Below are 12,968 nucleotides of genomic sequence, written 5' to 3' on the forward strand. Positions count from 1 at the left end.
AGGTATCTTTTTATTCATAACACCAGATGACTGTAAACACAGACAACCCCCTAGTTTGCACTGGAGCTGTATTTTCTGCTTTCTGGATGTAACAAGCTGCTGATTTTAAAAAGTGCATTTTGATCTCCATTTTTATAAGCACCTACCAACACCAACAACTTATTAACAGTTGATAAAAAGTTGAACAGTTGTAAACCCATCCCCAAAATCCACCTCTTTCCACTTACAATGGACCTCAGTGAGGAGCAGGAGAAGATTAACACACCCACCATAGTGGAGGGCTTGCAGTCCTCACTCAGGTTTGCCCCTGCATGCCTGCTGCACTTCCCTTGGATGCACAGCTCCCACTCAGTCTAATCCTAAGGTGTTAAAGGGGCAGCATGAGGAGAAGCAGGAGGCAATGGCTAAAACTCCCCTGTGAGAATGCTCATCCTCAAGCCCCAAAACCCCACAAATGCACCCTGGGCCCCAGCTTTGTGGGAAAAAACTTCAACCCCTGGGTGGAAAAAAACTTCCCTTGGGCAGAAAAAAGCTGAGTCCCTTCAGCTACTCCCCACAGCCTCTTTCATGGGCTGGTATGACGTGTGCCTGTCACTCAGGAGGGTTTTGTGGTCCAAGGGTCCATGTGGGAGGGCTGCAAGGTGCATCTGCTGGCACTGCTCAAGGATTGGGGGCTGTGCACCCTCCACACCCAACTATCTGCCCTCCCAGCTGCTGACAAGACACTGTTGAACTGCCCTTGAGGAAAAAGAGGCTGATTTCCTCGCCACCCCAATGCTGGAGAGCCAGCTGTGGGGCTACTGAGTAACACAGAAAGGTAGGGGTTTTTGTTGTTTATTTTTTGTATGGACTTTCAAATTAAATATCCATAAAGCTTTTTAGATGAAAAGTGGATGGAGTGTTGGAAGCTCATCTGTTGGAGCAGGATGCTGCAAAGAAGTGCTTTGCTTTACACATCACTGGACCTTGTCTTTCAAGGAAAGACCAACCTCACCATGAGCCAAACAGGGAAAAACTAATTAAACAACTGAGCAGGGCTGTAATGTGGGTTTAGCTGTGACCTGTGTTTTATCAGGGCCCTTATCTAAAATTAGAGTCCCAAAGATAAAAGTTGCTGCCTTTCCTGGTAGTTTCTCCTCTTCCTCTGACCAAGGTGAATAGTGCATGTGGATGGGGAGTCAATTCTGGCAGCAAAGGGCTGGGACTGCAAGAGGCAGAGACCTGCCCAGTCCCGTCTGGGCTTGCTGATAACAGCACTTTATCACATGGCTGAACCCTAACAACAACCTTCTGCTGCTTCAAGATACCGGTCCATTTTGTTCCCCTTCTATTCACTTGTGAAATGGGGAATGAAATTCTGTCTGTGGTCTCTCTCCCTGCTTATATCCTGGCAATGAATACAAAGCCCTGAAAAGGCCCAATCCTGAGTGATTCTGGGAGCCATGAAACATGGTTTTAACCCACTTCTCCTAAATTCTCTACAAATCCTAAGTAGAAAAGTTTCTACTTGCAAAACCTTATTATGAGACATCTAGCAGCACCAGCAAAGCCCATTTTCTTCCTCAAGGTGAGTTTTTAAAAATCTTTTAGGGATGTTCTCCCTGTTTTTCTGGTTCATGCTTCCACTGACAAACAGTTGAGGAACTAAAAATACCTCTGTTCTCCTACAGAGAAGAAAAAGAGTGAAATATGATTGCTAAACTAGATGTTATAAGGAAAATTAAATGGGGCTGGGGGGAGTGGGGCTGTTTGTTGTTGAGTGGAGTGTTTGCTGGGGTGGTGGAAGTGTTTGCACTTGGGAAGTTCATAATGGATTTTTGGGGAACTCAGGGACAGAAGGCAAACCTGGCCCCTCGCCCAGTAAGAGCAGTGGCCAGAGCCATTCACCTGCAAAAGTGGGTGGAGGAAAGGCAAAGACTTGTCTATCAGCATCACGGAAAGCCACCTGCCCGCCAGCGTAATCCACAGCCCCCTCGATGCAAGGCAGAGTGTGGTTGTGGGGCAGAGACATGGGGCTGGGCCAGGTGAGAGCCTGAAGCTGCCCCAGCACTGCCCCACAGCCCAAACCCAAGCCCCTTCAGGGCTGAGACCGAAGCAGCCCTTATGGGACACCAATTCTCAAGCCACTCCCAGTGCCCAGTCAGGACCCAGACAAACCTTCATGGCCCAGCAAGGACAGTCCCCCACAAAGTCCTGCTGACCCAAAACACAGGAAAGACTCAGAAGACCATTTCTGAGGGCAGAGGAGCTGGGGGTGATTCCCAGTGGACTGCAGTCTGGCCATCCAATGACACCAGGATTTGGGGGTGAGCTGTGGCTGGATTCAGGGTCATGGCTGCTGGCAGGGAGAGGAATGTTCATGAGCCTCTATGCATTGGAATATCACCTCCAAAACTGCACCAGAGCATCAGCTCCAGCCACTGAACCCAAATGGGGGTTCAGTAAGTCCCTGAAGCAAGACTCACCTCTCTTCCTCCAGAGAGCACTCCAAGATGTCTGGAAATAGAAGATGACTCTGGATCTGGCCCTGGGCCTTCCCCATACCAACCCTGCTGCACAGAGAAGGAAAGACAACCTGAGGTGGGAGGCACAACCTCCTTCATCTGGGGCATCACCTCTCTCCACACATAATTAGCATCCTAATTTGGGTGCTAATTAAGCATCAACAGCATTCTGCACCTCCCACCTTCAGTCTTCTATCACTTAAGGCTAATCACTAATAAATCCCTGATTTTCTTTTAAATAAATGAGCATCTGTGATGCTTTCACTTTCCAGCCAAATCTGCCTTCCCATTTTTGCTTAATAAATAACCTTTTCTGCCAATTTTTACCTCCAGGCACCTTTAAATTGTGTCACTGCCTCTGCCAGCATGTTGGTTTTTCCAGTGAAATCCTCAAGCTGTTTCCAGCTCTGACATCAACAGCAGTGATGGCTGTACATTCCTCTCTGTGCACCTCGAGGGGAGTAAATTGGGTGTTTAATATCAAATATCCTTTCCCCATTGCTAGAAAACCACTGGGACATTTTTACTTCTGTGGGCAAGGCTCTCACTCCAGCAGGATATGATGGAAGATTCCTCCATCATCACCAAGTTTTGGATTAACCATCAACCCCTTCCAGCTCCAAAGCAAAAATCCCAGAGGAAAAGAACACAGGGGAAGAAGAAAGAAGAAAGAAGAAAGAAGAAAGAAGAAGAAAGAAGAAAGAAGAAGAAAGAAGAAAGAAGAAAGAAGAAGAAAGAAGAAAGAAGAAAGAAGAAAGAAGAAAGAAGAAAGAAGAAAGAAGAAAGAAGAAAGAAGAAAGAAGAAAGAAGAAAGAAGAAAGAAGAAGAAGGTGATGATGAAGATGAAGGCCAAAACTGGTGCTCCTGATGATGTTTTTTGGCTCTAATGCCTGTTCAAGGTGGTTCAGACATCCTGGAGAGGAAGGAAGAAAGATGCTTTCATGTGAATAAAAGCCAAAAAGGCGGGCAGCAGATTCTAGGGCCAAGTTTTGTCTCACCCATAGCAGATTGCCATCTGGTTGCAGGCACTTGGCCTGGAGCCCTGCATGGCCTTGCTGGATCCATGACATCTCAGCACCTTCACCATGCTGCTGTTCCTCCAACCTCCAGCACAGGTGATGGAACCGGGAAAGAAACTGTGATTCCTGGTCACTCAGCACCCAGTAGAGCCCCTTCAGCATCACCCGCAGCTTCTGCTTGTCAGCACCGACTCGAGTTTGGGGGATGAAGGAGAAGGAGGAGGATGCTGGAGGGGGAATGAAGCAGTGTGGCCCCCATGGTGCACCCAGATGGCAGCACCACCCACCAGCATCTTCTATCTTGTCTCCTTTGCTGCCTCAGTCAGCCCAGCACGTGGCTTGTCCTCCTCTTGCAGGGTTTTTAGAGAAGCTTCAAACTGCTTCTGCAGGGAAAAGGGGTTTATACTCCTCGAGAAGGGAAGAAAAGGAGATAGGGCTGGAACCCCTGAAGTACCAGGGATATGGCCAGCGCAGATGGCCCCATCCTCACCCTCCTCTGTAGCTGCACTGAAGCAGATATGTACCTGCATATCCATGTTATAATTAACTTCATAGTTATGCTGCATGCACACCCTCACCTTATCCAGTGATACCTGGGCACTACAAGTCTCCCAGACAGGCTGGGATATCCCATGTCTCCAAGGTCTCCTGTGAAAAAGGTGCCATGAGATCTTTAAAAATTCTGATCACCCTTCCCTTGCACCTACAGCCAGGTCCAAGCCCCCTTTGGGGATCCCCACTTCCCCTCCGTGCCCGGAAGTGGAATAGGAACCCTCCACAGCACAGCTGCCAGGTGAGAGCAAGAGTTTGAAGTCTCCAATATTTAGTTTTTGTCCCAAAACTACCACCTGCTATACTGTCTATACTGTTTCATACTTAACCCTCACCAAACTGCAGCATTTCAGCTCAGCTTTGGCTTCTAGATGCTCGCATTGATTTTTTTCCCCCTAACAAGACAGGGAAAAGCTTTGCCTCTGCTCAAAATACATATTCTGGGGGCTGAGTTTTAAGGGAAATTAGCGTCATTCAGGCAGGGTGTGTCTGAGACTGGGATCCGCTCACCCTGTGGCAGCGAGCGGCCTCTTGGAGCAGCACGGTGGGGTGGGAGCGATGCTCGGTGCAGGTGGCGCAGACAAGAACTCCATCGTGGTGACAAAGACAGTGAAGGGACGTTGGTGCCTGTGGCACAGATCCTGCGCCAGTAGCGGGACCAGCTCCTGCACGGCTGCCACCACACTGGCCAGCTGCTGGTTGGGACGGAGGCCACTGATGCCTTGTGAAGGCTGACCTAGAACAGAAGATAGATGGAGTTAAAGAATAAAGAGGGTATTTATTAAAAGGCCTCAAAGGGTACACCTTGGGCAGCACAAGAACCCAGCCAAGGGTACATCCAAGATGAACCCAAAATAGTCACAAAATGGATGACCAATCACGAGATGTCTCACTTTTTTAAGTTCTGGTCCATTAGCATATTGGAGATAATTGTCCAATTACAGCTTTATGTTTGGAAGTCCAACCCTTCTTGTTTTCCTTGTTTTGGTCCACGCTCGTTAATGCTCTTGGGTCTGAGATTTGGATTGGTTATCCTTGGTCCCCAGCTAGAGAAGGAATAGTTTCGTCCACCTACTCTGTGGAGAGAGCTTACTGTCCCTTAATATGAAGCTCAGAACTACACACTAAAGCAGTACAGAACCCGAAAAATATAAAAGCTAAAACCTGAGGCATCACCAGCGTGCGGGAACAGCACCCGGCACTGCGGGCATGGAGCGTCGCCCGCCGCGCACCGCGACAGGCAGCGCCGGCAGAAATTGTGTCCGCAGCTCAGGATCATGACAGGATCTTGGAAGAAATCCAAGCAGACAGCGCAGGTGGTTTCCTCTGATGGCGTCTCCCGCGGCCATGGCTGTTTACGGGGAGGCGCGCATGGGAAGAGGCCTGGCCGGGCTGCTCCTGGAGACGGCGGCGGGCCGGGACGCTTGGAAGCAAAGGCATCCCGGGCGGGTCCGACATTCCCACCGCCTCAGTCAGGGAACAGCCCCTTGGGCCAGCGCCAGCGGGGATTTACGGACAGAAGGGAGTGCAGGCAGCGGCAGCTGGGGCCGAGGAGGGACGAGTTATTTACTAGGCGAATTCTCACCCCTCCGGCTGCACCGGGGGAAGCAGAGCGAGGCCAGAAGGGGGCTCCAGGAGACAAGGATTAAAGCAGGAATGTGGCAAGAGAGCAGAGTTCCCTGGAGCTCATGTGCATACCAGCTTGGAGCAGGAGGGTTAAAGTGAAATAAAAACCCACCGTTGTGCGTATTTTAACTATAATAACATTAACGGAGTTTTAACATACTATATTTCATTTTTATGTAAGACATACATGCGCTTAAGTATAATTGCAAATTTTATTATAGAGCTATAAAAATAATAAAAAACACATAATGTTTAAAATACTAATGAGAAATTATAGGTATGAATAAGGTAGATAAAACAATAAAGGAAGTTCGATGTTCCCAAACAGTTGTAAAATCGCTCTGCCACAAAACTGAGCAGCTTTGGCTTTTTCACGGGGAAAAAAAAAAAAAAAAAAAAAAAAAAAAAAAAAAAAAAAAGGAGAAATTAGGCGCACTGGGCATCGCGCATGGAAAACTCCTCATTGTTTGGTCTCGGTCAGCGGCGCTTTGCGGTCCCGCCACTGACTCCTCAAGGTGTGGAGCGGGACAGGACGGGACTGGGAAACCGAACCCAAACAAACGCAAAGTTTGATGTCTCGGGGCAAAGAAAGAAAAAAGAAAGCAGACCAACCTAATGCTTAGTTAATTCTTAGTTATTTCAGACACTTACTCTTCTTTTCGAAGGAGAATCTCAGCCTACATAAGGATTCTGCAGCAGCAAGAGAAGTCAGGGCTATGCTAGGTATAAATATTTTCCCAAAAATTTTCTCCCCGCTGTGAGGTGGCGGTGAAGGGGCTACATGAAGGGAGCGGGCGAGGCGAGGCGGCGAAACAAAGCTGCCGCAGTGTGGCTGCTGCCTTGGGTGGCCGTGGCGGCGCGGTGGGAGCTGACCCTCGGGGTGGCCGCTGCCCCGCGTCCCTAAGAGCTGCGCCGCGGGACGGGCGAGGCGGCGACACCGGAGCCGAACCGAGCCGTGCCGGAGTCACCGGAAAAGCTGCCCCGAGGGCGAGACGGCGCTACGAGAGGCGCACCGAGCGGGTGGTGCCGTGTGAGCCGTCCTGGTAGCTGCCCAGGCTGGCCACGGCCCCCAGTCGCTAGAAGCTGTGCCGGAAGGTGACTGTCGCCTCTGCCAGGTGTCGCCAAAAGGGCTCAACCGATAGGGGGGCGAGATGTGAATGGAATGTATACAGCAGAATAAAACAGATAGAATTAAAGAGCCGGAGCAGGGGATGGCCACTGAGAGCTGCACCGCGGGACGGGACAGGCGCGGTCCCGCGGGGAGTCGCCGCTTATCGTGCGAGGGCAGCCGAGTGACGACAGCCAGAGCCGCGGCAGCCGCTTCCAGCGGCGGGGAGGAGCGGGACGTGCTGTTCTCAGTCAAGGCCCTATAGTTTAGGTCCGCCAGTCCGCACCCGAGAACCGGGACCGTGTATCCCGCTGCCCCTCGCTCGCCTGCTCCCTTCTCCCTGGCCAGTGCAACCAAGAAATACCTTAAAATCTAGCCTATGCATACACGCACACACACGCAAGCCCAAAAGGAAAATCGAGGTTGGGGGTTTTTTTGTTTGTTTTTAGGGTTGTTTTTTTTTTTGTTTGTTTTGTTTTTTGTTTTTTGGTTTTTTTTTTCCTTCATTACCTACATGGTGAGCAGCAACACAAGATTGGTTACTAATTAAAGCAGCTGGGAGAGGAGCTTATCATAAAACCATTTGTCTCCCTAGGAGTATGGGCAACACCTAGGATGAGGATGCACAGGTGGTATCTTGCAGAGTCCATCTACTGTGTCCACATCCTGCATCTCCTGGCAATGACCCCCTGGCAGCTACTAGTCAGCTCCTGCTCATCCTCCTCCTCATCCACAGCACATTTTTGCTCTCCGCCAAAAGCTGTGGGAGAGGAGTCGTGCCAGTCTCCAGCGTCATCATTGCTGTGGGGAGACCCATGGGGGGATCCATGTCTGGGAGGAGGGAAGAAGGTGGGGAGGGAGCAGGCGCAGAGCGTGCTGCTGCTCTTCCCTTGGACAAGCTCCTCTTCCTCCTGAAATGCCTCTGACTTTTCCCCAGATAATTAAATTATCCCAAAATGAATTCCTCCCAAAATAACTCTGAATTCCTCCCCCCATTACAGGCAAATATCTGAATTATCTGAATATCTGAATATATCTGAATATCTGAATTATCCCAAATACCTCTGGATTCCTCCCCAAAGCCTCCAAATTCTCCTGAAATACCTCTGAATTCTAAAATATCGAATTTTTACCCAAATACCTCTCCATGGCATCCCACAGAACATTGCTTTTGTGGCAGCAGGAGCTCAGGCTCTTCTTCAGCTCCTTGGGGAGCCCCGAGGGGAGGTGGAGCCTCATTTCACTCAAGCTGGGAAAAGAAATTACAGGGACAGGTGTTATGTGATGCATGTAGCAGCCAAGCACCTCTCCGCAGCTGGATGTGAAGCAAACAGTTGCCACATACTTGCTTAGGATGCTGCCAACATCCCAAAAGGAAAAAGGGAGAAAAAAGGGAGTTCAAGACCCCATAGGCAGCACTTTGGGACAGCTTTTGGGTAACAACAGCACTCATATGGGCCTGGCCTCCAGCTGCCCAATGAGTCTGTGGAGCTGTGCAACCCCCTCAGCCACCGCAATGATTTTTCAGCGTGGGTAGCTGCGAAGGTGTCATCCAGCCCAGCAGCTGCTACAGCTCCTGCTCTGCAGCCGCTCGAACTCAGCCTCAATGTGGTGCCACTCAGCTTCACTCATCTGGAAGAGACAAGAAATCCATATGCAACCCCCAGACCTGAATTTTCCCCTTTTGAGTTTAAGGGCAGAAGTGCTTCTGCTGTAGCCAGGGTGGCTGTTACGCTGGGGCGGGGCTGGGGATGCAGCTAATTAGGGACGGCACAATAATTACATACTTCACCCGACGGTTCTCCTTTTCTCTTCCCCATTGCCATTCCTCTCTATAGTCTGTCCAAAACCAATCCAGGCCCTGAGAAGCAGGGGGGAGTGTTAATTCCATGTTAACAAATGTCCCTTTATTACTCAGTCTGGGATGAAAATGAGCAGCACCATGACATTGATTTAATAAGCAGGATAATAAGTGGATAATAAGCAGCTGTACATGGAGGTGGTGCTTGCCAAACCTGCCAAGGAACTGGATGTAGGGCTTTGCAGGGCCCCAGAATGCTTCTTGGACACATGTTTCTTGATCCCACGTGTTTCTTCAAGAGGGGCTTGAGGAAAAGTAAATGCCCAAAGACTCATTCAGACTGCTGAAGAACAGAGGGGATCCCCTGTACCAGGTAGTTGTGGTGTCTCTTCACTTGCACTCCAGTCCAGAAACTCTGCCAACACCTTCCTTTGGGATTGCAGGTGAGACTGGATTTTCTCCTAAATGCACACAAAAAAAAACAAAAAACAAAAACAAAAACAAAAAAAATCCTCAAAAAAAAAAAATAAAAACAAAACCAAAACCAAATACAACAGCAACAACAAAACAACCCACAAGTGAAGCAATCAGCTTGTTTGTATAATCCTGCTTACATTATTGGGGGAAGGAAAGCAAATAATCCCCCTAAAAAAGCTCCCTCACTGCCTTCCCTGGAAAGCAGGGATCAACTCATTTTATGTTTTTCCCACAACTAGAAGCAGGCACTAGACCTTTGCTTTCCCACGAAGAAATTAAAATATTTTCACTTTGCACCTTTTTCTCATGGGGAGGGAACGGGGGAAGGCCTGATAGATCATAGGAAGGTGATCTCACCTCACAGGTCTCATCTGGTCCTCCAAAAGTCTTCATGACCACAGCCTATCATGGCTCACCCATTGCCTCCTGAGGGGATTTTGTCTCTTCAACACCAAGAGATGAAGCTCTGACCAGTGTCAGCACAGGGGTTTTGTGTGGATGCTGTGGCCATGCTGCCCTCCTGACAAGGAGAAAGGAGTGCTAGGGGTTTGCTGTGGCACAGGGTGAAGCTGCCTATCCTTGAACTGTCCCTTGGTGTTCCTGTGCTCAGTTCCCAGCACAAGCTGCCCCAGTTGGAAAAGCAAATGTCATCACCCACAACAAATTTTATATCCACAAGGTTGTCTTATTTCCAGGCATTGCTGTCACATTCCTCACCTGGAAGCTGCTCCCAGCTTTGCCTTGTTCCCCTCCATCATGTGTAAGGGGGCAGAGTCAGATTTGGGGAACTAGGGGGCAAAATTTAACTGCTTTCTCCCTTGTGGTGCCATGCAATAACAGGGTTTTTTGCAGTGCTTTAATTTTCCTCCCTTCCCTCCCCAGTGCCTGTGTTGAGAAAATAAATGGCCCTGAAATGGGGGAAAAAGGGGGCAATCAGATGGTGCAGGTGTCCAAGCACGTCATGGCCCCATCTGCAGGCGAGAGATTGGAGGGCTCCTCCCTTCTTGTCTGATAAAAGCTGGCAGAAGCTGAGACAGGACTGAGCTTTGGCTGAGCCTGTGCCAGAGAGAGGAAGAAATAAATCCCAAGCGGAAAAAACGCAGTGGAGAAGCAGCCAGTGGAAGAAAACCATCTGGAGGAACCCCGAAACAGCACCAGCGACAGCAAGGAAAACACCAAGAAGGTCTCAGTAAGGGCGAAAATCCCAGTGCTGATATGGGGGTTACATCACCCTGATGTCGGGGGGGGGGGGGGGGGGGGGGGGGGGTGTTTCAAACTGAGGATCAAATGTACTTCATTGAGTATCTATTTGGCGGAGAAGGGGATTTTGAGCCCCCTCCCCATCCCATGAACTCAGGAAGGGAAGTGATTTACCCTTGCTTTGGTCTCAGGATCTTTGTTTTGGAATTAAAGGTATTTTGCAGTGGAGGGTCATATGATATAAAAAAATATGATGAATATTTACTTCCCTTCTACCTGTAACAATCCAGCCAGGGAATTTGGGTGAGAAACAGCATAGCTCCTGATTTTATCTCCATTTGGGTGATTTTCTTACGTTTTTCTCACTTTTACTCACCACCCTGCTGCTTTAATCCCCTTATCTGCAGATTTGCTGAGGAAAACACATGGAAAAGAAGCAACCTGTTTGTTTTCAACTGTCACAGCATGGTTTATTCAGTCATTTTGGGGCTTTATTACTCATGCCCTTGTTTGCATGCAAAACCCCACACTGACTTCCAGAGGATGAATTTGAAGCCATCTGGTGCCAGCTCATATCTCCCCCATACACATTTTCTCCAAGGTCAATAGCAAACTTCTTCCCTTCTCACAAGATTTCTCTGGATGTGAGAGGTGAATGTGGCTTATCTCAATTTTAGGGACTTTCCTCACTCAAATAAACTTTGTCAGATTTGATTGATGTGGAGGCAGAGATGGATTTAAGATGGATAGATTCAGCCACCAGCCAGCATGAGGAATGGAGATTTGGGGCATATCTACAATGGAGATGGGTTCATCCCAATGTGCTGCTCATGTTCCCTTCATAGTCATTAGGGAATTAATTGATTTAACCCACCTCCAAAATGAACCAAGCTCTGTTGAAGAAAAAGAATGCTATTTTCTTGAAGTACTTTGATTAAATATGGTGGTTAAACACAATTTTTTTACGTAGAAAGGGGCAAAAGCTGAGATATGACTGTTTGGAGAATAATAGTTGGATTTTATCCTTTCTTTCCTTGTTCTGTGCCTCCAGTCAGGAAGAGAGAACTCTGAGGGTGCAATGGCTTTCTTCCTCAAACCACGGGCATGCACATGGGACCTTGCCCTGGACTACCACACCGCCAAACAGTTTGAAGGTAATCAGAGGTGGCTAGAAAGGACCAAAGTACCTGTTTCTGCACTGAGATGTTCAATGGGGTTGGAGATTCTCCAGCTCCACCTTCTGTCTCACTAGGGCCTCTGTCTCCAACCTCCATCTCTTTGTTCTTCCATCTCCAGCCTCAAATGGATATATATCCTCCATCTCCAACTTCCACCTCTTCACACTCACATCTCCAACCTCGTCTTGCCTCTCCCTTTCTCTTTGAAAAGTCACCAGTGAAGGCATTTTGGGGGTGTGTGTTCTCTAGGCTTAAATTTGACTTCTGATTCATTCTCTGTTTTGCTTTTCAGTGGATGTAACCCTGGATCCAGCCACAGTGGGTCCAGAGGTGATCCTCTCTGAGAACCTCAAAGAAGCCACCTGGGGTAGACCTCGATGCCAGTGGCCTGCGGGTCCAGGCCGGTTCGACACAGACCCATGCATGCTGGGCAGTGAGGGCTTCACCTCGGGCCGTCACTACTGGGAGGTGGAGGCCAATGGGCGCTTCTGGGCTGTGGGAGTGGCCCGTGAGTCAGTTCAGAGGAAAGGCCGGGTCCTCTTCAAGCCCAACACTGAAATTTGGGGCTTGCAGAAGTATGATGACCTCTGTGTTGCCCTCACAGCTCCATCCAACACCTCTGTCCCAATCCTTAATGGGGAGATTGGGGTCTACCTGGACTACGAGGTGGGACAGGTCTCTTTCTACGCTGTCAGCAGCCGCCAACGCATCTTCACTTTTCCTGTGGCCTCCTTCAGTGGGGAGAGGGTCTTCCCCTACTTTTGCGTGCTCCTCTCAACCATTAAACTGTCCCCCAAGGGCTGATGCCCTGAAAGGATCCTCCCAAAGGCTGGTTGCATCACAGTGGTTGGAAATGCTGGTTGATGCTCCTCAACTCTTATTTTCCAAGTCTTGGAGTAATTTCTAACTCAGTTCATGGTCCTTCCTTCATTTTAGATGTCTCTGTTTTGGGTTATGCCCAGAGGGTTTTGGGTCTAAGCTCAGCATGGCTCTTCTCAAGTTGTTAAATTCATGCAAAGCTTGTTAACAGGAGCTTGACTTCCCTGAGCTTGTTTTGAGCTAAAAACTTTTTTTTTTTTTCCCTCCCAAATACAGCTTCCTCTGGAGGTCACTTTTGCTGACCTCAGTGCCTATGACTGGCTGGCCATCCAGCACAAATTAAAAATCTTGATTTTTGCAGACTTTGTATTAATACCAGCAGCTATTCCTCATATTAAAACTGAATTTCGTTATCACAAGGATATGCTCACATCCACTGCCCCCACTCTTTTCGTCTGCTGTTCCCCATGCTTGAGATGTATTTCCAAGTACTTAGCATGTAAATATGTTCAGGATAGAATAAATTTCTTTTTCTCCAAGAAGTAGAAGGCATCTGCATTTGGGCCATCACCAAGTTGCCCCAAACCCAAAAAGAGCCCCAAAGCTGGCCTGCCCACCCCCCTGGATTCTCAAGAACTATCTCATGTGGATCCCTAAAGGCTGCCTTGTCCCAGAAACACCTTG

At 48.8% G+C, this 12,968-nt stretch overlaps 1 protein-coding gene across 4 annotated transcripts; it reads left to right on the forward strand.

The window, feature by feature from the left end:
- The first annotated feature begins 10,025 nt into the window (after positions 1-10,025).
- LOC121332025 (butyrophilin subfamily 1 member A1-like) lies at positions 10,026-12,823 on the forward strand. 4 transcript variants are annotated; one of them, XM_041397007.1, is made up of 4 exons: positions 10,049-10,270; positions 10,695-10,888; positions 11,339-11,441; positions 11,758-12,823. In XM_041397007.1, the coding sequence occupies exons 3-4, from the start codon at positions 11,366-11,368 to the stop codon at positions 12,267-12,269; spliced, it is 588 nt and encodes a 195-aa protein (XP_041252941.1). In that variant the 5' UTR covers positions 10,049-10,270; positions 10,695-10,888; positions 11,339-11,365; the 3' UTR covers positions 12,270-12,823. The 4 variants fall into 4 exon arrangements, with proteins under 4 accessions (XP_041252938.1, XP_041252941.1, XP_041252937.1 ...); XM_041397004.1 differs by lacking the exon at positions 10,695-10,888 and having other exon boundaries at positions 10,026-10,270; XM_041397003.1 differs by lacking the exon at positions 10,695-10,888 and having other exon boundaries at positions 10,050-10,276.
- The last annotated feature ends 145 nt before the right edge of the window (positions 12,824-12,968 follow it).

Source organism: Onychostruthus taczanowskii, unplaced genomic scaffold (genome assembly GCF_017590055.1).
Source record: "Onychostruthus taczanowskii isolate IOZ18803 unplaced genomic scaffold, ASM1759005v1 scaffold133, whole genome shotgun sequence".
Classification (NCBI taxonomy): domain Eukaryota; kingdom Metazoa; phylum Chordata; class Aves; order Passeriformes; family Passeridae; genus Onychostruthus; species Onychostruthus taczanowskii.

What these genes read in the sequence shown, in the direction of transcription:
- LOC121332025 (XM_041397004.1), top strand. Translation starts at nt 11,366, where the DNA reads ATGGCTTTCTTCCTCAAACCACGGGCATGCACATGGGACCTTGCCCTG. An exon ending in CACCGCCAAACAGTTTGAAG is followed by an intron (nt 11,442 to 11,757) that starts GTAATCAGAGGT and finishes TTTGCTTTTCAG; the next exon opens with TGGATGTAACCCTGGATCCA.